General features: G+C 64.2%; 1 protein-coding gene across 1 annotated transcript; it reads right to left on the reverse strand.

Annotated features, from left to right (window-relative positions):
- Positions 1-2,870: 2,870 nt before the first annotated feature.
- Positions 2,871-21,840, reverse strand: IGHMBP2 (immunoglobulin mu DNA binding protein 2). Its single transcript, XM_054570767.1, has 15 exons — positions 21,692-21,840; positions 19,945-20,114; positions 17,855-18,038; positions 17,529-17,626; positions 16,112-16,275; positions 14,445-14,645; positions 12,954-13,101; positions 11,925-12,099; positions 10,906-11,088; positions 10,518-10,636; positions 9,836-9,930; positions 8,758-8,881; positions 6,955-7,827; positions 5,025-5,197; positions 2,871-3,140 (listed from the first exon to the last, which is right to left on the reverse strand). The coding sequence occupies exons 1-15, from the start codon at positions 21,775-21,777 to the stop codon at positions 2,943-2,945; spliced, it is 2,991 nt and encodes a 996-aa protein (XP_054426742.1). The 5' UTR covers positions 21,778-21,840; the 3' UTR covers positions 2,871-2,942.
- Between the last annotated feature and the right edge of the window lie 29 nt (positions 21,841-21,869).

The following is a 21,869-nucleotide window of genomic DNA, read 5'->3' on the forward strand; positions in this document are numbered from 1 at the left end:
CAGGTCGGGCAGCTGAGGCCTGGGGCCGCGTAGCCTGTCGAGCAAATCTGGACGCGAACCCCAGGGCTGACCGGCCCCAAAGCGGGGCCCCCTCATGGGCTGCACAGCCTCGGACCCGAGCGGGAGGGGGTCGTGCCCACTGGGAGGAACCCTTGGCCTCCCCCCAGCCCCTGCACCCGGCTCCTGCGGTCGCCATGGTCGCGCCTCCTGGCTGGGAAGGCATCTGGCCTGGGATGTGTTTTTCCTTTTTTTGGGCTCCTCTGTCCAGACCAAGTGCAGGGCATTTTTCAAGCAACCGGCTACAAACATTTTCCTAAGAAGGTCTCCCTGGATGAGAAATGGAAACTTTTTGGGGCCGCAACCATCAACTCGGACAGTTTAACGATGCACCAAAACTGGCCGGAGGGGAGGTCCGCGGGGGCTCCGCGCAGGGGCAGGGAGCAGGGCGCAGGCACCGCACCAGCTGGCGGGGAGCCCACTCTCCTCGACCCGGTGCCACCCACTCATCGCAGGGGCTTCTCAGCACACAGGTGGGTGCAGACTGCACCCATCCCCGTCACAGAGGAGCAGACAGGCTCTGGAGAGGAAGGGACTCACCGAAGCTACGCTCCACAGAGCCGGCGCTCAGACTCGGGGTCTTCCTCCTCCAGACCCTCCCAGCGGCCCAGCCCCGTCTACCTCAAGTCCTTCCCGGCAGAACAGCCGTGGGAGGAGCATGGGGAGGAGGCACGGGGCCTGCCTGTTCTCTCGCCCCAACCCGCCCAGCCCCCCCGTGCGGAGGCGGGGCACACCCCGCGAGATATGCAGACGCGGGCTCACCTGGACAAGCCAAGGCTCTTTTAGCTGCAGTGACAGAAGCGCAAGGCAGACGTTCTTCAGCTAAAAAGGGGGGTTTAGTAGTGCAGGACCGTGGGAAGAAGGGGGCAGGGCTCAGGTGTGGCTGGATCCAGGCGCTCCCGCCATGGGACAGGCGATCCCCCTGCCTCGTTCCCGCTGTTTCCACGTCGAGTGCCTCTCTCCTGCGGGCAGGCCTCCTCTGGAAGGCAGGGTGGGGCTGCCAGCCCCACAGCGGAGAAAGGGCCGACACCTCTCCCTCAGCATCTGTGGGTGGACCCCAGGGTGGGGTCCAAGGGGCCCTGTGTGGACCCTGGCCCCTCCCTGACCCTGGCCCAGCCAAGCACACCCTGGCTGGGTGACCGGGGCCATCACCGCAAAGAGAGCGGGACAAGCAGGCACCCTCAGCCGGCACAACAGAGGCACCAGGTCCCCAACAGCCGTGACCCCAAACGCAGACACCTCGCCGCCTCACAGTCGTCTGCACGCACGGTTCCCGCTGGCCACAGCGCGAGGGCCGCGCTGACTGCAGGCGAAGCCCCCGGCCCCTCCTCCCGGTGCAACTCTGCCGACGCAAGTTGTCGGTGGACAGCGTGGCCCTTAAACACAGTGCGACGAGGCCCCTGCCCCCTTCCTGAACAGTTCAGTCCGAAGGACACCGACCGGAACAAGCAGGAAGGTGTGCATGTGAGGTGGAGGGAGGGGGGACAGTGAGGCACACAGGGCATTGGGCGGGGCCCCCACGAGAGGGCGACACAGTGCAGTGCCAGGCAGGGGGCGGCGGGCCCCACGGGCAGCCGGCCCAGCTCTGGCACAGGCAGAGGCCCCCGGCGAGTGTGCCTGCCGTGGGAGACGCATCAGAGGTGCAGAACCGACAAGGCTCCTGAGGGAGGCCGACCAAAGGCACAGCCACCCCAAACGGCCGCTCAGGGAGGCTGGGCACCACCAGAGGCCATGGGGCACGAGTGGAGGCCATGGGACAGGAGTGGCACTTATGGGGAGGGGACGTGTGCGGCAGGTCTGGGAGGGAGGGCGGCGGAGGGCGTCCCGGAGGTCACACCGGGGCTGGGAGTGGGGGCAGAGCTGGGAGGCGGGGCAGACCCCAGTGCCGATCGGCGCCACCTCTGACCCACGGCTCAGTCTGCGCGGCCCCACCCGCTCCGACATCACAAAGTCCCTGGACGCCCGAGTGTTCAGGGCAAACGGCCGACTTAGACATATGACATTCTCTGGGTGGTGTACACGTCTTTAATTTTTAAATAATTCATATCCCTTTCAAGCAAACAAAATCCTGAGACTACAGTAACACGTTCCCCTGAGCTTCTCTTAAACAAGGTAGTTGGCAAAGCACGTGAGCAGCCCTCGGGGGGCCCTGGGCTCAGACGGCCCTGTCCTAGGCGGTTCCCCAGCAATGCCATTTTGGCCTGTCCCTGACCCCAGCACCGGGAAGGGCCTGCATGGGCCAAGGCGCCCTCAGGAGCCACACCCTCCCGATTCCACAGGAGCAGGGACGGGCCACAGCGGCACCTGCTGCCTTGTGGGGTCAGGGTGGGGTCCCTGCAGCCACCAGGGACAGCAAAGGGAAACAGTCTGGGGACAGTCACAGTGCCAGCAGGGGGAGAACCAGCCCCGCGGGGACCCACAGGGAAAGTGCCCAGAGCGCTGGCACCTGGAGCATGCCCAGGGCCAGCCCCAGGCAGTGGACGGCCGGCACATCTCCAAGGGACCAGGCCCTTCCCGCCCCTCATGGAAGCAGGAACTCAGACGCTGGAATCTCGGGTTCGACTGGGAGGGAAGGGGAAGGCGGGGAACAGGCTGGGCGGGAGTGAGGAGGGGACATGGTGTCCCCGGGTCCCCCAACACCAGGCCCCCGAGAGGCCAATGCACTGCCTGGACCCTGGCCCTCTCCTCCCATTGTCTGGGAACGGCTCCTTGCTGGGTCCGGAGGCCCACCCGCCCTCCCACGGGCCCACACTGCACGCAGCCCTGGCGGAGGTGGCACGCGTGTGCTCGCCCCGCCACCAGAAGCAGCTCCGGGGAGCAGAAGGAGCCAGGGACGGCCGCACATCCCAAGACGAGGCCTGGAGGCCACGCGGGAGGACCCGCTGTCACTTGTCCTTCTCCCTCCTCTTGCTCTTCCTCTGACAGGTCAGCTCGTCCAGCTTCTTGTCCAGCCGCCGCTGGAGCTGCGCCCTCTTGGCCGGGTCCAGGGACCTGTCCTTGGTTCCGCTGCCCGCGTACAGGACCCCTTCCCGGCTGATCCTCTGCCGGGCGTGGGCGCGGGCCCTCTCCCCGCAGCCGTGAACCTGGGGGGACATAAGAGCCAGGGAGGTTGAATGGGACCTGGGGACACGGCTCTGCAGTCCCGCCCATCGCGGAGCTTGGGGGCCATGACGTCCCAGCACAAGCACTCAGAGGCGCTCCGTGCTCTCCTGCACACAACCCTTCACCTGCAGGCGCCCTGCCCCGCACCCACACTTCACCCGGGCCCCCTGGCAGGGTGGCGCAGCTCTGCAAGTGACCCACGAGACACGGGCCCACCCACGGCTGTGTTTACAAAGCAAAAGATACTGAAGGTGGGACTGTAATCTCCTCTGTACAAAAATCTTGTTCTCCGGCGCGCTGCGGCTGGGGCTCCCAGTGTGCACCTGCTGGTACGTGCCCGCCATGGGTGCGCCTGCCTGTCCCGCACTGTTCCAGGAGTCTCGGGCCTCCCCCGACCCCGGGCTGTCAGACAGGGCAGGAAGGCGGGGGCCAAGGGGGAACAAAGTGCCTCCCAGTGCCGGGGCCACAGTGCCACCCCAGTGGGCACAGTGCATGGACTCCTCCCAGAAAGTGCAGGGGCCACCAAACCCACAGGCCCCTCCCACAGCAGAGCGTCCTCGCTGCCCAACGGCGGGCACTTCCTGGTGGGCCGCTGGGGACCCAAGTTTGGGCCCAGTAAGGACCCAGACCAGACAGCCAGTGGACTTGCGGCCCCACCACAGCCAGGATTCCCCGTCCGACAAGAGGCGCTGCTGGCCTTCCCGCAGGAACCGACCGACGGCGCCGGGAGCGGCTCCGCTGGCCCTCGCGGCCTTGGCGCCCAGAGCCGCTCCTGGGAAGCCCCCAGGGGCCCGGCCACCCCCACCCCAGCCGCACAAACCCAGGTGTGACAGCTGTCTAACCCTCTACAGATACCCCCAGAACCTGCCCGCTGTGCCGAGAGTGAACCTGGAGAGGGGAAGGCAGAGGGGGAAAGCCCCTCTCGCCTGGGAGACACTTTCTGGGGTCCGACTAGGCAGGGTTCCCCGTGGGCAAGCGATTACAGCCCCTGACCCACAGTGACACAGCAGGACACAGCTCCCCCTGAGCACGCCACCCAGCGGCCCTCCCCCTCCCCCAGAGCCCACAGCCCCGAGGACCACCCTGGCTCCCTCCTCTTTTCCCCCTTGACAGGCATCAGCTCAGGGTCCCTGAACCCCCACCCCCCGCTGGACCCCTGGGGCCCCCGCCCACGTTCCTGCACCCCTCCCGCTGTCCCTGGCCTCCTCCCGGGCCCTCCCCGCCCCCCGGTCTCCCACAGCTAGCCCCGCCGCCATCAGTGGGCCTGCGCTCCGCCCGGCGCGCGCCGTCCTGCCCCGCACGCGACTCCGGCTCCCTGCACGCGCCACCTCCCGCCTGTCAGGCCTGGGCCCAAGCGTCACCGCCTCAGAAGCGGCCACCTTGGCCCTTGGGGCCCCCGCCACATTATGCCATTTGCTGGTCTCTTATCCTGATTCCCCAGCAGGCCCAGGGCTGCCTGGGGCAGAGACGAAGCCCGTTCCGGCCCCCCGTTCCCGCCCAGTCCCCACTCCTGGCAAAGGAGGTTCCCATGTGCTCAAGGCAGCTGCCAGCCAGCTTCAGACGGGCAGGCCCCGCCCCCACCGCCCCGCCTGACCCACTGACAGCCCGGGGCCCTGACAAACTCCCAGAATCCCACCCACGTGGCTGTCACGAGCAAATGCAGCATCTCCTGCTCCTGCCCGGGGCAGCGGCGGGGAGGGGGCTCCAAACAGTGAGTCAGTGTTCGTGTTTCACGTTTCAAAGAAAACACCCCTTGAGACACTTAGAGCTTACGATCAGCTACCGGTTCCGACGGGAGCATGTCCACCCGGGCCCTGGAGCCTGGAGACCAAGCCCTCGCCCCATCCCGGGCGGGGCCGGCGTACCTCGGGCAGGCAGTGGCTGAGGCAGTAGCGGCGGCTGCAGTGCGGGCAGAGCTGGCCCAGGGTCACGACGCTGGCCGTGCACTTGGCGAGGCCGCAGGTGCTGTCAGCCTTCACGGCAGCGGAGAGCAGGGCGTCGAAGTCGTCCGTGGCGGGCAGACGGGGGGCCGCGGGCCCTGGGGGAGAGCAACGCCGCTCAAACAGGGAAGAACGAAGGGTGGGACCAGACGTCTCCTGCTGGGCCCTGTTTGCCCCACCGAGAGCTGGGCCTACTCCCTGCCTTCCCTTCGGGACCAGGGCGCATGAGCAAAGGTAGGCTCTGTGGTGCTGGGACGCGTCCCTCTCAGTCCCCACCGGGCAAGGGGCCGCGCAGCCCCAGCCCCTGCAGTGCGTGGGGAGCTCTCCTGCTTTGGTCCAGAAAACATTCAATACGAGGATGTTCCTTACGAAGTTAACTATAAAAACAAACACCCGAAACCACCTACCCCCGCCCCCCAATGGTAACGGTGTGACAAACCACAGCGTGCTGGAGATGCAACGCCAGGAGACCTTAATGTTTTTAAACAGATGCATGAAAAACTTAAAAGAGCAAGATGCTTTTGAGTGAAGAGACACAGAACTACATGTGGTTGTAATTCTGCAAAATAAACACACACAAACACATAGAGAGACACAGACGCACAGGCACAGATGGGACGGGGAGGCGCCGCCCGGCGGCTGGTGTCTGCTCTCTGGGCACTGACACAGGAAGACATTTCCCTGCTCTGCGATGCCGTGACCGGTGCGCCGCGGTGCTCAGCACTCAGGTCAGAATGGTGGGCCAGGTACGGCTCACCTGTCCTACAGGCCTGCACGGCCGTCACCTCCCCAACCCTCCCCGCAGGACAGGCAGGGCTGCACATCCCAAGGGCACGGCCCTTGATTCATGGGCCTCTAGCCCACGGGGCTGCGGGTCCTGCTCAGGCTGCCTCTGCCTCTCACCGGCTGGGGCCCTGGAGACCAAGAGGGACGGGTCATGCCCAGAGCCCGAGAGGCGAGCTCAATTCTGAAAGCGGCTGCTTAAAGACACGCTTCAAACACTGTGCAGTACCCACGCCCTTGAAATGGGGCGACATCTCCCCAGGACGCTGTCCTCCAGTGACCACGCCGCGCGACTCCGCCCGGAAGGCAGGCCCGGGCCTCTGGGCACGATCTCCTGGCACCTGCCCCTTTGGGGCATCTACTCTGTCCCCAGCATGGTTTCAGAAGGAGTTCAAGGTCTCTGCTCTGCCGGGCGTTGGTTCCTGCAGAGCGGGTGGCACCTGTCCTGCTCGCTAGCGCAAAGCCTGGCCCACGGCAGCTGCTCGCTGCTGCTACGGAAAGAACTCCGCCGCTTCCAAAACCCACAGGTTACACCGGCTCCCAGGGATCACGTGAATAAAGGCGAAGGGGAGGGGCTCACCCCAAGTCTCCAGAAAATCCCGCTGCGACCACCAGGTGTCCCAGCGCTGCCCCTGGACATCGGATCCCAGCGCAGGGCGGCGTCTCAGGGGACGGCCCACGCAGCGCAGGACGCCACAGGCCACAGCCGCACCCGCGCCCTCCCTGGGCCAGAGTCAGGGCGCTGGCACGGCAGCAGGGGCCTGGCACTGCGCTTCCCACCGCCCAGAGGACACCCGCGAGCCGCCCATCTGCTCCGCCGTCCCCGCGCCCACAGCACGTGCGCTCTGTCTGCCAGGCCCTGCACGAGGCTCCGGGGACTCGAATGCCACCGTGACCAGTCGCCACCCTCGGGGGGCTCACTCCAAGCCCAAGAGGCGTGAAACACAGAATTGGGGCACCACCGGGAGGAAGCCCTACTTCTTTCTGGGGGCGCCAGGTGGGTTTCAAGTGGGGCAAACGTCCCAGTAAAGAGGACATCAAGCCTGTGTTCCTGTTAGTTGACCCGACTAACCTTTTGCATCTTTTTTCTTTTTCTTTTCTGGGAACTTCCGCGGCCCCGAGCCCGTAGCCTGCGGTCTGTCCTTGGCTTGCTGCCCCTGCCTCTCCCGCTCCCTCTGCAGTCTCTCCAGGTGCACGGCCCTCAGATCCAGGCCGCTCAGCTCTCTGGTGGGGGGCTCCGCCTGCACAGGGCTAGCGGGCTCAGGTCGGAGAGGGGCTTCGCTGTCAGCCCCTGCTGAGGGCTGGGGGGCCGAGGGGGCCGGCGTGGCCAGCGGGGCAGGTGTGGCCGACGGGGCTCTCTTGCTCACAGTGATGAACCTATTCTTCCCTTCCCCAGCGCTGTCATGCCTCAGCCCGAGCTCCTCGGCTATCTGGTGAATGCGCATCCTGTCGTGTGAGTTCAGGGAGGCAGGAAACTCCAACTGCGTTTGCTCACTCGCCACGAACTCTGCTATCACGGCCCTGAAGTTCTCGGCACCGTCCCTGCTCTCCGTCGGCTCTGGGCCGCCTCCGTTGAGGCTGGGCTGGGAATGGGCCTCAGAGCCCACAGGCTTCCCGCGCCGCGTCTTCGGGGCCGGCCTGGCCTCCCGGGCTCCCTCGGGCCGCCTGCTTCCAGGCTTCGTGGAAGACGTGGCAGAGCCTTGGGGCTTCACGTCTGCCTGGCCCTGGCCCTGGGAACTCTGGTGGGAATAGTTTTCAGGGACGATGTCGTCAAGATACTCAAAGGCCGTGCGTACCTCGCCGTGCTCTGAGATGTAATCCACCAGGGTCTTCAGGAAGGCGTGGTTGCTGACAGTGCGTGAATCGCAGACAACCGCCACGTGGCGCCGCGCGCGGGTGACAGCGACGTTGATCCGCCGGTCCTCAGCCAGGAAGCCAACCTCACCTAGAAGTGAGGCAGGGCAAGTGGGCAAGCGGGCAAGCAGATCGAAGGCTAAGCAGCAAGCCACTCTCCTGCTCTGATCAGCAACCGCCCCCTAAGACGGACCAGCGCCAGGCTCGCCACCGCTGGGGCCCCGTCCCCACGTCCCATGGACTCGCCCCGCCCCCCCAACGCCACTGTCTCATCTGCGGCTGGAAGGCCCGTCAGGTGACACCCGGCTGGCTCACCGTGGCCCATCAGGACGGTAAGATGGCACCCAACCCGTGTTTCGGTGGCCAGCATACTGTCACTCATTCCCGAGTGGGTGCGAAGTCCCTCCCCCCAGGCCCGGACCTAGGACACAGCCCAGGGGACGAGGACGCGGCTGCAGCAGCTGCCCGAGGGGCATGCGAGGGGCGCCCCGGGGTCTTCTCTGCCCACCCAGTCCTCCCTCCCACCTGCTTTCAGCCTTCCACTGACAATGCTTTCCGAAGCCCACTGCCTGGAAGCTGTTTCTGGGTTACAGTTTTCTTGCCAGACTATCCACAAGCCTCGGTGGCCTAAAAACCACGCCCTGAGGCTGACCCGGCCTCGAGACCAAACGGAGCGCTCCAGGCTTCGGGGCTCCACCTCCCCAGCAGGGCGTCCGGCCTCGCTGCCTGTCCCAGCTCCCAGCCTCCCATGCACCTCGTGCCCGGGCTCCGCCCTGCGCAGGCGACCCGTGCCCCGCCCCACGGGCGCTGCTCCTCTCCTGCCGCGGCGCCCGCAGGTGCTGGCTAGCCCCCAGAGCAGGGGCCTCTGGGAGGCCTTGCCACACTTGGCTCGCGCTGGCTTCCCAGTCGCCCCCCAACACACAGGCAGCTCGCGGAGGACGGCCAGGCGCCCTCCCGGCGGCGGCACGACCCCCAGCGGACCCCGGCCCTCCCTCCCCAGACGCCAGCGAGCGCTCCCCACCTTTCCTGTTGGATCTGACGAAGGACAGGACCACGGCCTCCTTCTCCCGGCCCTGGAAGCCGTCGACGGACCGGATTTCCAGCTCGGGGTGCCTGTGCGCAAGGCTCTGCCGGAGCAGGTCCACCTGAAACCCACGCAGGCCCGGGGCTTGGCACGCTGCCCTGCAACAGCGCAGGGCCTCGCCCACAGGGCCGCCCAACCTCGGGGACGGGCCTCCGTGCCACCCTCCTCGCAGGTGCGTGACGAGCACACAAAATGACTGTCACTGACCTGGATAGGACCCCCGCCCCACACTGACACCACCATCTCTTGCAGCTCGGGACAGCCACCAGCCGCAGACGGCCCTGTGTGTGACGCCTGCGGAGCAGGAGGGGGTGGCCGCCGAGCCAGGACCTCTCAAGGCTCTGAAGCAGGGGCGTTTTCCTACCAGGGGACACAGGCTCTGCTTCAGAGGCACAGAGACGCGGGGAGGACACATGAGAAAAGCCAAAGAGAAGGGAACAGCTGTCTGTTGCCCCTGCTGACCCGCCGCCAAGCCACCCGCAAGGGGCAGCCTGCGCTGACTCTCCGTCTGGGGAATCCACTCCCACACCCACTCCATCCACGGCGCCCCACAGGAGCCCGGCTGGGCCAGGCCCCAGCTCCCGGCCACAGCGCCTGGCTCTGCGAGGGGGACAGCCCGAGCCAGACTCACAGGATCGGACACGGAGGTTCTGGCGGAAATGCCATAAAAGGAAGACCGTTCCCCAGGGACGGCCTGTGCGAGGACAACGTCAGCGTGAGGCTGTCACAGCCACCGGGACACTGGCCAGAAATGGAAGCCAACACCAAGGGCCAGGCGGGGAGGTCACGTGGGGTGTGGGGTGGCAGAGCAAATGAGACAGTTGGATAGACAGACAGACGGACGGACAGAGCAACAGGAGCTCTTGCTGATGTCATCCGAGCCTAAATGCAGGCGTGATGGGTCCACTCCACCCCACATTTTCGGGCACAAGGACCAATACACGGCCCGTCCTCCAGGACGTGGGGAGGGTGAGTCCCACCGACAGGCATGGGGGGGCGGAGGGGCCTCTTGCACCTGCAGGTTGTACGGCGTGATGACGGCAATGTCTCTCGCCCGGACGCCAGCATCCACCAGGGCCTGGACGTGCAGGCTGACCAGGCGCACCTCACCTGCGGAGGACAGAGAGCGGGTCCAGGACAAGGGACTCTCCTGACAGCTGGATGAGCGTTTGCTCTTTCCAGCACTTTCCGTCTGTTACGAGGAGCTGATCTGACAACATCCTGGGAGCTCACACCTGAGTTGGAGGGTTGCCGGTTTGACCAACCCAAGTGCAGGACACCCTGCCCACCAGAGTTTGTAGAAACTGCAAACGCCCCTGCAGTGCAAGCGTGGCCACGCGTCCCCCGTGAGCGGCGCCTGGGAGCGGGGCTGGGCAGACGTCCTGCTGGCTGAGCAAGGACCCGGGCCCAACCCAGCCAGGAAGCGCGGGCCACTCTGCTCAGACAGGAGGTGACCCCCCGCCCAGGCCATGGCTGCCTCGACTGGCGCTGCTGGCTCACGGAGAACAGCGCCGCTGACTCAGGCCTGAGAGCCTCCAGCCACCGGCCGCCTGCGGCCCCAGGGAGCTGTGCTCACAGCCTCTCCCGCACCGTCCCCTCGAGTCCACTCCCGGTCAGCAGCTTGGACGGGCCTGTGTGTTTGAAAGGAGCCCGGGGTCCATCGCGGTGGAAAAGCCGGCCCCTCCCAGCGCGCTCACCGGGGTTGCCTCTAGACGGGTCGTCGTCCTGCTCCAGCTCGGACAGCCCGCAGCCGGCCGTGTCCACCAGCAGCAGGGGGAGGCCCGTCTCCTCGGTGGCCGCCACCCCCGGGAGGTCCCTGCCACGGGCAGACGGGGCGCGTGAGGCCCCAGCGTGCGGTCCCTGAGAGCAGCACCCGCGCTTCCCTTCCTCCCCCCATGCGGCCCCTCCCACAGGCGAGTGGGGCACCACCCACAGCAGCACGGCAGGCAGGAAGCACATCCCACGGGAGCCCCCCTCACCCAGCTCTGCAGCGCACGCCCGCCCCTCCTCCCGGAAAGCCGGCCCCCCAGGCAGCGCCTCCCCAACCGCTGCACAGCCCCGCAGTGGCGCAGCCCTGCCACTCACCGCAGCAGCCGCTCCGCCACGGATGGGTGCGCCGTGAGCCGCCCCTCGTACAGGGCCTCGGAGGCCCAGCGCATGATGGCGCGGTGCATCCGGTACTGCACCGTCAGCGTGCGCACCACGCCCCCGCCGCGCTCCGCGGCCAGGCGCTCCATCAGGCTGAGCGACAGCCCCCCCAGCGCGGCCCTGCACCGAGAGGGAAGGAGAGGAGCCTGGAGGGAGGCCTGCCCAGCCCGTCGAGTCCAGCTCGAGACCCGGGCCCGGGGGAGGCTGTGCTCAGGCCTCGAACCCGACTCCGCTCCCAGCTTGGACCTAAAACCAAGGCGGGGGGTTGGCTGAACAGGGGCTCCCGGCAAAGCCTGCATTCTCCCCCGGGCCGGCAGGCATGTGACAACGGGACTTAGCAGGTCTGAGATGGGAGCCGATCCCGGGCCACACAGGGGACCCCGCGTCATCCGGGGGTGCTTGTCGGAGGAGACACAGGGTCAGGGTCGGAGAGGACAACGTGAGGAGACAGGGGACGGGGTGCCGCTGCTGGCGCTGGAGACGGGCAGGGGCCGCAGGGTCGGGAGCACGGTGGAGGTGGGCCTCCCCCGGGAGGCAGCACCCCCCCTCCCCGGAGGAGTCTGTGCTCGGTCAGCGCTGGGAGTGCGGTCCCGCAGCGGCCGGGCTGCACGTGCTGAGTCGCTCCCAGGGCCTCCATGGAAGGATGGGCCTACTGGCCGGGCCCTGGGGTCCCTCCCCAGGGGCTGGCCAGCAGAGCCCACGGAGGCGCCTGCATGCACACGTCGGTCCCGTGACCCCCCGGACGTACCCCACCCAGCGAGCACGGCCGAGACGAGTGCGGCACGACCTCTGACCCCAGGAGCGTGGGCTGAGAGATACGGCATCTAAATGAGCAGGTGTGGAGGAGGCACCACCTGGGCCTCCTGTGAGCTCGCGACTCTCAGGCCGGCCCTCGCGGGGCAGAACAAAGCGGTGAGGATACAGAAGGAGCAGGGGCGCCGGGCAGAGGGTCTTACTTGGAGGAGACGACGGTGGGGGGCAGCTGCTTGTGGTCCCCGGCGAGGACGCACTTCCCGGCCCTCAGCAGGGGCACCCAGCAGCTGGCCTCCAGGGCCTGGGCGCACTCGTCGATGACCACCACGTCGAAGTGGTCATCGGGCAGCAGCTTCAGGGGGCCGTCAGAAGAAGCACCTGGCGAGGCCCGAACCACAGCGTTTACAGGAGGCGAGGGCCGGGCCGGGGCAGCCGCAGTCACAGCCAGAGGGACACAGCGAGCCCGCTGTCCCACACCCAGCCTCGCATGCCGACTGTGTGTGTAACGAATGTGCGTCCCGGGATAAAAAATGTGGCAAGGACGTTAAAAAGTCCACCATCCCCATCCACCTTACAGGGGACACGGTGTGTCCCCAGCCGTCGGCCACTCTGGTGCTTCAATCCCCAAACCCGATCACCCCGGGGGGGCTACGAGCCCCAAGCCCCCGGAAGGCTGCCTTATTTCTAAATATTGTTCCTGTCTCATTTTCTGAACTTAGAATGTAATGAACGCTCCTCTCAGGTGTTTTCAAAACAGTTAACCAGTGCGCCTACGCCCCGAGACAAGCCTCCAGCGTCTGAGCACACGAACCGGGGCACAGGCTCTTCCCTCCTGCAGTGCAGGGAGCGGTCCAGTGCGGGCTGGACCAAGCCCCGCGCGACTCCCTGTCCTGGCCGGGCATGTGCGTGGGCCAGCCCCCACCGCCCCTGAGCCGGTCCCGCGTCCTTAAAAATATCAGAGAATGTTACGAACAACTTTGTGCCCCTAAATCCAACAACTCAGATTAAATGAGTTAAGTCCTTCCCAGATACAAGTTCGCTCAGGAAGACGTAACCTAAATATCCCCGTATTGATGAAAGAAATTGACTTTGTAGTTAGAAACCTCCCCACAAAGAAAACTCCAAGCCCAGATGGTTTCCATGGTGAATTCCACCCAACGGGGAGGACCAGCCTGCACCCACGCTTCCAGGAAACTGCGGGGGACGCCTGCGAGGTGTCCCGGGCCCCTCACCTGTGTTTGTGGCCAGGACCACGTCCGCTGCCCGGAGGCTTTCCAGCGTGGCGGCCTCTTCCCGCTCCCTCAGCTCCTTCCTCAGCAGCTTGATTTCGTTTCGAAAGTTACTTTTCTCCCCCTTTTCCTGGGTCTTTTTCATTTTCCCCTGTAAAGGAAAGTGAAGAAAATATTAATTATTTTGACACAACTTGGCGCACACCTAACTCTTCTTAGTTCACAGAGTACTTTTACTTATGATCATTCAGTCCATTTCAGTAAGTTCACTGAAAGGCACTGAAGGAGCCAAACTCTTTCTTGAAGGAGCAACAGATGCACAGAGGTGACTAAGCCCCTGCCGCCCTGCATGGCCTGAGAGCCGCTGGCCCCTGCGCGGGCAGGGGCGGGGGTGGGAGGGAAAGCCCGGGTCCTCGGAATAGACGGTGCGTGGCCCTGGGCTCGGATGGGGCTGGCATGCGGCCCCGCCCTGCCCTGACAGAGGGTCGCTGGCGTGGCTCCGGGGCGGCAGAAAGCAACCGCCTGTCCCCGGACGCGGGCGCGGGCGGTTCATAGCCAGGGAAGCTGCGCTTTCCCTTTCATTCCGCGTTTGTCAAGAGATTAAAAAGATTTTGTTTAGTCCATAAAAGGGTTACCTAAAGCTCACCTTACTTCAATACTTAAAAAGAGACATAAGCCCCCTTCCCTGTGAGTCCTCCTCTGGGGGACGGGGTGCCCAGAGCGGGGACAGGTGGGGCCGCTGTGTCTCGCTCACAGAGCAGACAACCCAGAAGCGCCAGCTGGAAGAGGACAGGACAAGGCTGCTCCGCATTTGCGACAGAACACAACCGGGACCCCGGAGCACTGTGCCGCCGCCAACGTCAAGGGACACGCACTGACCCTGTCCCTCCCTGGCTGTCCCCACGCTGGCAGCGCGCGCCCCCCCCCGCTCTGCGGGAAAGACTGGCGCGTGGCGCCGGCCCTGAGGGGCTGGGACACGGAGGAGCTGCAGCGCAGCCGCAGGCGGCGAGCCCGCGCAGGCAGGGTGCTGCCGTAAGTCCGCGCAAACCCGGAACTGGAGACCAAAGCGCCTGGAAGGGCCGGGCCACAGCAGAACCAGTCACGCGGGCCTGCCGCCTGCCCTGTCCTCCTCCGCGAGGCGCACGCAGAAGGGAGGGACACATGGGGGGGTACGCGTGTTCTCTGAAATTTTGTTTTCAGGTTTGTTTGGTTTCTTTTGCTACCAAGAGTATCCAAACAACACGACCAGGCATAAGGGACACGTAAGAGCAGTGTCTTCTTTCAGGCAGCCCCTCGCCTGCTCGTAGAACTGCCCCGAAGACAGCCGAGCCCATACGAAGCGCCGAGCGCAAGGGGCGGCCCCCACGCGGGGCACCACTGACAGAGCCGGCGGAGGCCGCAAGGGGCCGGGGACACAGGCAGGCACAAGTCAGCCCCAGACATGACCGCGGGTCGGAGCCCCCTGGGTGCGGACGCCGACCAAGAGACACGTACAAAGGCCTGGTCGATGTCCCTCCTGATGTCCGCCACGATCCGGGCACAGTCGCTGCGCGCCAAGGCCGCGTCGAGGCAGTGCTGCAGGATGGACTCCAGGAGGCGGGCGGGGTGCCCGAGCCGCAGCACCCGCCGCCCGCTCCGAGCCAGGGCCTCCACCAGGTTGTCCACGGCAACGTTGGAGGGCGCACAGCACAGGACCTGCGGGAGCGCGAGCTGATGAGACCACTTACATCTACGCAGAGGAGAATGGGGAGGCTCCCAGGTAAAGAGCGCAGGGTGCAGCGTGCACGGGCGGTGAGGGAGAGCTCACGTCACCGCGCACCGTCACAACATCTGGACAGCCGGGACTCGGGCCCTGAGAACCTCCTCGTCTCCAGAGCCCCGGAGACGCTGAGGGACTTGCAGCTGCACAGGGAAGGATGCGGCACCCAGAAGTAACCGGTGGGCACAGGGTCTCACTGCCAACCCCACGGGTGCACCCCCGACAGCGTGGGCCGGGGGGAGCTCGACTGGGCTCAGTCTGGCTCCCAGAACCGCAGCCCCGCCATCTGCAGCAGGCGGCAGCCGGCACGGGAGGCAGACAGCAGGGCCCCTGCTCGGGTCAACGTCAGGCACGGCGGCCACGCCCCCCCCCCCCAACCAGGTGGCCACAGGCACCCCTGTGCCCGACCGTGGAGCCAGGGGCATCCTCCTTTGGGTGTAGTGAAACCCCCAAATCTGCTTCGGCCAGGAAGCCATCTTGCCCCGCTGCGCAACGCCCGCGGCACAACATCTGCCTGCAGAGAACCTCGGGATGCGGTCCCATAACCGAGTGCTGGCTGTCCCTGCAGCTCGACGTGGCAGCGGCTCCGCCCAGAGGCAGGAAGCTCACAGTCAGCTGGGCAGCCTCTGTACAAATCCAAGTCCCGACTCTGCCACTGACTGCTGAGGGACCGGGATACGGCCATCGCTCCCCTGCAAACTGGGGCCGCCCCTGCCCTGGCACCCAGGGCCCAGTGAGGACTACACGAGGGACTGCCCGGAGGCACTTGGAGGGCGCCTGGTCCATTAAAAGCACCCAGTGCATGAGACCTACAAACGTCGAGTGTTAGTCTTCCGATTCCGGTCATCCAACATTTATGAACCAGAGGATTTTTTTACAGCTTTCCCCGTGCTTAGAACCCACGATGGCTCACGCTGACAACAGAGGAGGACAAAGGAGCCTTCCCCAACCTTAAAAACACCAGTGAACAGTGACAGTGTTACTTCCCGCCTCGCAGGAAGTCAGGGGCCCGTGTGCTGCAGGCGCACGGCACAGCAATTACCCAGCCCGCCTGACTCCCGTAACCGCCCACTGCCCTCGCCCCACACCCGCGTGCGGCTCCGAGGGCACGGACAGGCCCCGGTCCCCTCCGCGCCCCAGCTTGCCCCGCGCGGCCCTGGCCTAGAGCACGCGCACAGGGTCAGCAGACGTGCCGAGCGGACACTCCCGGCCTCAGAGAGCTCAGGAGCCTGTGCCCAAGTCCCACGTGGCCATCAGGAATTAGAAGGGGCCGCCGTGCCCAGCAGACATCAGGAGGCCCTGACCAGGCCCGCCCGAGCCGCCTGGGGCCTGCTGGAGGCTGGTGAGCATGGCGGGCCGGAGCCGGTCAGCACTGGGGGGAATCCCGGGGACCCCGGCCCACCTTGAGGCCCTGTTTCACAGCCTGAAGAATGATCTCCACCAAGGTCGTGGTTTTCCCAGTGCCGGGAGGCCCGTGGATGATGGCCAGTTCCTTCTGCGACAGCGCAAACATCACCGCTTCCTGCTGGGAGGCGTCCAGGGAGGCATTGTAGAAGGCCGGCGCCTCTGCAGGAGGAGTGACCCAGTCAGGCCCGGCCTGGGCCCCGGGCACGCCTTCCCCACGGGCAGCAGGGCCGAGCCAAGGTGGGAGCCGGGCCTGCCCGGGAGTCACGCAACCAACACAACATCGACCTGCTTTGTTTCAGGTTTCCCTGGAACAGGAAGCGGCAGCCTGCGGACCAGGCCTGCTGCCCGCTTCCCTGAGTCGGGTTCCACTGCGACTGGCCACGCCTGCCCAGGCTGCAAAGCCTGAAACACTGACCATCTGCCCAGTTACTGGAAAAGTTTGCTGAGTCATGCTCAGGATAACAGACTTTTCTCCAGTAAACATTCTTGGAAAATGTTTGTTTCTACTACGCTGTCCCTTTATAGACACGTGCCCATAAAATGTCAAAAATAAATGATACAAAGAGTACTAGCAAATTCTAGGACCGTGTTCTACTCCGAGTCTTTCCGACTATTCGTTATTCACTCCGCGGGCTCCGTGACGCGACAGCAGGTGCCGCTGCATCTGGCTCTGCTCCCACAGTGTCCAGCCCGCGTGCCTGCTCGGCGGGGACACCCATGACACTGCCAGGGCTGATCCGAACATGTCAGACTCAGAGGGACGTGGGACGGAGCGATGGCACCTGGGCCAGGGCGCCCGGGCGCGTCCCGCCACTGCAGGCCGCGGCCCTTTCTCCTTAGGTGTCAGCCATGGTCCCCACAGGCCACGTTCCCTCAAAGGGAGTGAGTGAGTTCCACATGTGCGTGTGCAAAACACACGCGCATGTGGACGTGGGAAAACAACCGACCATCAGGCACACGTATCTGTGAGGCAAACCACACAGCAGGTTTCCAAGGGACCGTCTCCCTGCTCGCCTGCCTCGGTATTTCCAAATCTTCCCCGACAAACACGTCACTCTTACAGTCGGAAATTCGCTGTCTTCGATTTAAGGATGCTCAGAAGAGCCAATGAGACCTTTCCAACCGAAAAACTATACCCTCGTGCACACAGATGAGGGTACACCTCAGGCGTGACCGCTGCCCCTGCTCCCAGGCCCTGGGCCGGGAGGAGCACGGGCCCCGGAAAGGCCCTGGGCTCAGAGCGAGAGCCCAGTGCAGGCTGGCCGCTCCCAGGAACTTGTGGGAGAAGCGAGGGCGATTTCCTCCTCTACGGGTGCATTCTCAAACTCTTGCCAAAAATGGCCCAGGGCCACGGGACTCTCCTTGCTTCCCACAATGACTTCAACCAGAAGAGAAAAGGCGAACGTTCTTACGTATGTTGCTGGCCGGGCTGGGGGCTGCGCCACCAAAGAGGACCTCGATGAGCCGGGACGCAGGGCTGGCATGGTTCTTCTTCAAGGCAATCAGCGCTCTGTCGGGGAGAAAACGCAGGGCGGGTGCTTACTGAAATGCAGCCCCAAGGGCGGGGCCGGGGCCAGGCCGGCAGCTGCTCCGCCTGCGGTCCCCAGGGCTGCGGGGGCCCGCGGACGAGCCCACGCCACCCGAGCACCCCGCTCTCCCTGCCCGGCGGGGCCGTGCTCAGGTACAGCGAGCTGCGTTTAAGGAAACTGTGACACGTGAGGTCCAGCCACCTACTTACGTTTTCAGTCGCTTGTAAGTGACGTCATTGGCAAGTTTTAACAGTCGGTAGGAATTCTCATGGTCTAAGCTCAACTGGCAATCACAGGACTGGTCAAAGGCCACTGTGACCGATTTCTGGGTGATCCGGGTCAGCACCCCGGTGGCCAGCTGACCATCGCCACCATACAGACCCACGATGTCGCCTGCAAAACAAAGACTCAGTCACATAAACACCGACCAGTGTTGACTGTAAGTTATTTTATACAATAAATTCTGGCATATTTCAAATATCCTGTATGTTGCTTTCTTTAGAAATGAAACCAGTGGCAGTAAAAAAAATAAACGTTTAACCTCTAAATCATACGTGACCATTGATGTGAGATCAATGAATGGTTTAAGACAAACGTGACAGTCTATAAAACGCCAGGTGCACACCCCGGGCCATGCCCCGGGCTGGTCGCTGCCCTGGGTGGGAGTCGCCCTGGCCCCGCACGCTCATCGGGGAGGAGAAAGGTCAGCACAGCAACCAACCGGGCGCCCGTGCCAGGAATGCCCGGGGAGGGACGATGAAGCTCAGGGAGGGGAAGGAGGAGGGCAAGGGCACCGCCTTAGCGCGTGGGGCAGGGCCGGGCCAGCAGGGGGCCCTGGACGAGGCGGGGCCACGCGCACATCTGGGGAGAACACCGCTGGAGGTGGTGCAGCACGCATCTGCCACCCACGTCCTGCGGTCACTGTTCACGGTGTCACCATCGGCCAGGGACGAAGAGTGTGTGGCCCATGCCTGAGCCAACTGTGGCTTCGCCTGCCCCTGGCCACGGGGGCTGTTCAGGGACGGGCACGGGACCAAACCAGAGCCCCTGGGACACAGGGCGTCTTGGCTGGGGCAGCAGGAAAGGGGCCCTCCTCCTCCCCAGCCAGACCGTAACAGCCCCGAGAGGATGCGGGCCAGAGCTGCTCCCTCGTGGCGCCTGAGGAGGAAGCTAGCCCAGAAGGGGACAGAGCCAGAACACGGGGCGCAGCTCGGCCCAGGCGGCCGCCTCCACACCCTTGCGCTGGCCTCGCGGCTGCCTTGGCCAAGGCCGCCCTCCCTGCCCTGGCCGGTCTGGCTCCGGCTTTCCGCCGCTGGGAGGCGGCTCTGACCAAACAGAGCTCACTGTGGTGTGAAGCCAGGCCACGCACATATTCACGCCCTGCGGGCCCCACGCCTGCCAGAGTGCGCCAGGCACTGACCAGGGGCTGTGGCGCACTCTGGGCGTTTTCTTCCCGGCAGAGAGTCCTATCTGCACCTTGACTTCTTCTCTGCCTCCTTCCCCAACTTCTTTAATCCTAACCAAGGACGTGTCTTTATTGATTTTAAAGAAAAAGGGAGACAGAAAAAGAAACATCAACGTGAGAGAGAAACAGCGATAGGTTGCCTCCTGTACACGCCCCTGACCACAGACTGAACCTGCAACCTAGGCGTGTGCCCTGACAGGGAATTGAACCCGCAACCTTTTGGTGTACGGGACGACACACCAACCAACAGAGCCACCTGGCCATGGCCTTCCTTAACTTTGAAAAAGAAACACCAGGTGGCAACAGTGCTCTTGGGGCAGGGGGCAGGCTCTGTGTGCGGGGCCCACCCCGGGGCGCCCCTCCCCACTGCGGCTGCCCCGCGAGCACCGAGTGGGACCCCGTGTTCCCGAATGCCACGTCTCCAAGCCACTGAGCCTTAAAACTGCTCCTCGGATAAAAAATTACAACGCCACCTGAGTTTATCGACAGCTCTGGCAATACCCCAAATTTTCGGAGGGCTGTTTTTCCATATAAATGCCACTTCCTCTGACTTCCTGCTTATCGAGGAGTGAGCTGTCCCTTAGGTCATTCGCTCCACAGAGCCTGTCAACTGAACACACGCTTTTAGCTCCGCACTCCCAGAGTTTCCGAGCCACCCACACAGACATCCAGTCCTGCTCAGGCAACCCCGAAAGGCACTCCTGTAATCCCCTCAGCCTTGGGTGCGGCCACCCGTGTCAACTGGTCACGTGTAACCTCGTCTTTACAAGAGCAAAATCCACAGTTTGAGGCCAGTCATAGTCGGTTACACGCCCATGTCAGAAAGGCACAGACCGGAAGAAAAGCTGTTGCTGGGAAGCACGCCGGCAGATGCGCCTCTCCGGGGCTCCCAGGTGACCAGGAGCTGTCCGTACAGCCCGGTCCGCTGGCTGGACAGCTGCAGCTTCAGCAGGCAGACGCCTCGGCTCTGAAGCTCTTTCAGGGAGACGTTTTCCTGCCAGGACCTGGAAGACACCCAAGAGTTGACATCAGAATTTGCACTTCACCTGATATTATTTCCACCCGTGCAGGAGAAATCTCAAAGAGAGAAAAAATGAAGATCTGGGCACAGGCACTAAATATGGGCCAGCGACATGCCGGCTCTGCCCCCTCAGACCAGCTCCCGCCGCCTCCCCAAGTGCAGTTCATGACATGAGCCTTGGGCCACCTTCACCAGCTCCTCTCCCCCCTCCATGCAGCTCCCGTGAGTCACTAAGTCCTCTCGGGCCCCTCCTGTGTATACTGCGAACCCACCGTGGCCTCTCACTCCCCTCTCCGGAGCCCTGGTTCAGATTCAAGCCCACCTCACTGGCGGTCGGGACCGAACAGAGCTTCCTGTCTAACAGCTGGGCTCTCCCCCTCCAGTAGCCAGCATCGACACCCAAGTGATCCTCCTGAAATGCAGATGTATTCACCCTCCCCCCAACCTGCTTATTTCAGTGCAGGCTTCCTCCACGCTGGACTGTAACGCAAGCTCTTCGGCGAGGCCCTTCCCATCCTGACGCCTGTTCATCTTCCCACTGGCGTGCGCACTCCGCACTTGGTACCATGCCAAGCACTTGACTTTGAGTAGAAGCACTTCATTCTCCCGGGACACCTCTGAAGTGGGAATGATCCCATTTTACAGAGTAACTCAGGCTCAGAGACATAACCTGCAAAATGCCACAGCTAGAAACAAAGGAGCTGGGATCCTCTAAAAGCTCTTAACGGTCAGGGAGCTCTTAACAGTCATGATCGAAGCCCCTCAAACAAATGCCAGCAATGCATACAGCGCTGTGGCTGAGTGCAAACTCTGGAATCAGGTGCTGACTCTGCCTGTGTTAGCTTGGGCAGGCTGCTTAACCTCTGTCTCAGCCTCCTAGATGTGAAAGAATAATGGTGTTGTGCTTGGTAGGAGCACCGAAAGGTGCTGACGCAGGCGGAGTGCATACGGGCGCTGGCCCTTAGTGTTCGAGCACGGGAGCAGCTGCTCTTGTTCAGACACAAGCGCATCTCTCCACTCCTCCTGCAGGTCCACCTTCAGTCGTATCTTCCTGAGGCTGGGCGCAGACAGCATGTTCTCCCTGAAAGCACCCTTCCTTTACGCCCCGCCCGCCCGCAGTTAGATGTCATTTCCCCACCCCCACACTCCCACAGCACTTTCGGGCCCCCAGGCATTAGCATGTGCCCCTTGTCTCGCTGGAAGGGAACGCTCAGGCTTCTGTCTACGCCTCTGCTTATTCCCAGGCTCCCACTGCCAATCACTCTCTCACTGGGGCCTGGCACACAACAGGTGCAAACACAGGTGGGCGCCTGAGAAAGAGGGCTGGGCACGCGCTGGGATCGAAATGGGGGCAGAGGCAGGACCTCGGAGAGAAAGTCCGGGAACTGTGGGTACTCCAGGTCGAGAAACGAAAGGGCTTTCTGAGGGTCCCGAAGCAGAACGGGCTTTCCCACAGGTGACGAGGTTTCCACCTCTGGAGGTGGCCGAGCCGCTCGAAGAGTCCGCCCGCGTCTCAGATCAGGGCTGGGGAAACTGCCGGACCGACCCCGGCCGCCGTACCTGCGCTCCTCGACCTCCGCTTCTCTCTCGAGCTCCAGCAGGTCCAACTGCTTGGCCACGAAACTCTCCACAGCCGCCGAGGCCATCGCCGCCGCCCGACCCTGCCCGGAGCCGCAGAGGACCGCCCGCCGCGCGGGGAATGGGTTCCCCGCCGGGCCTGGTGCGTCGACGCACCAGG

Source organism: Pteronotus mesoamericanus, unplaced genomic scaffold (assembly GCF_021234165.1).
Source record: "Pteronotus mesoamericanus isolate MK-2021 breed Mesoamerican mustached bat unplaced genomic scaffold, CSHL_Meso_final contig_214, whole genome shotgun sequence".
NCBI lineage: Eukaryota > Metazoa > Chordata > Mammalia > Chiroptera > Mormoopidae > Pteronotus > Pteronotus mesoamericanus.

Excerpts from the sequence above, each read along its gene's own strand:
- IGHMBP2 (XM_054570767.1), bottom strand. The coding sequence starts at position 21,777 with ATGGCCTCGGCGGCTGTGGAGAGTTTCGTGGCCAAGCAGTTGGACCTG. Across the intron at positions 20,115-21,691 it reads GCGGAGGTCGAGGAGCGCAG|GTCCTGGCAGGAAAACGTCT; the intron begins GTACGGCGGCCG and ends GGTGTCTTCCAG. Across the intron at positions 17,627-17,854 it reads ACTTACAAGCGACTGAAAAC|AGCGCTGATTGCCTTGAAGA; the intron begins GTAAGTAGGTGG and ends TCTCCCCGACAG.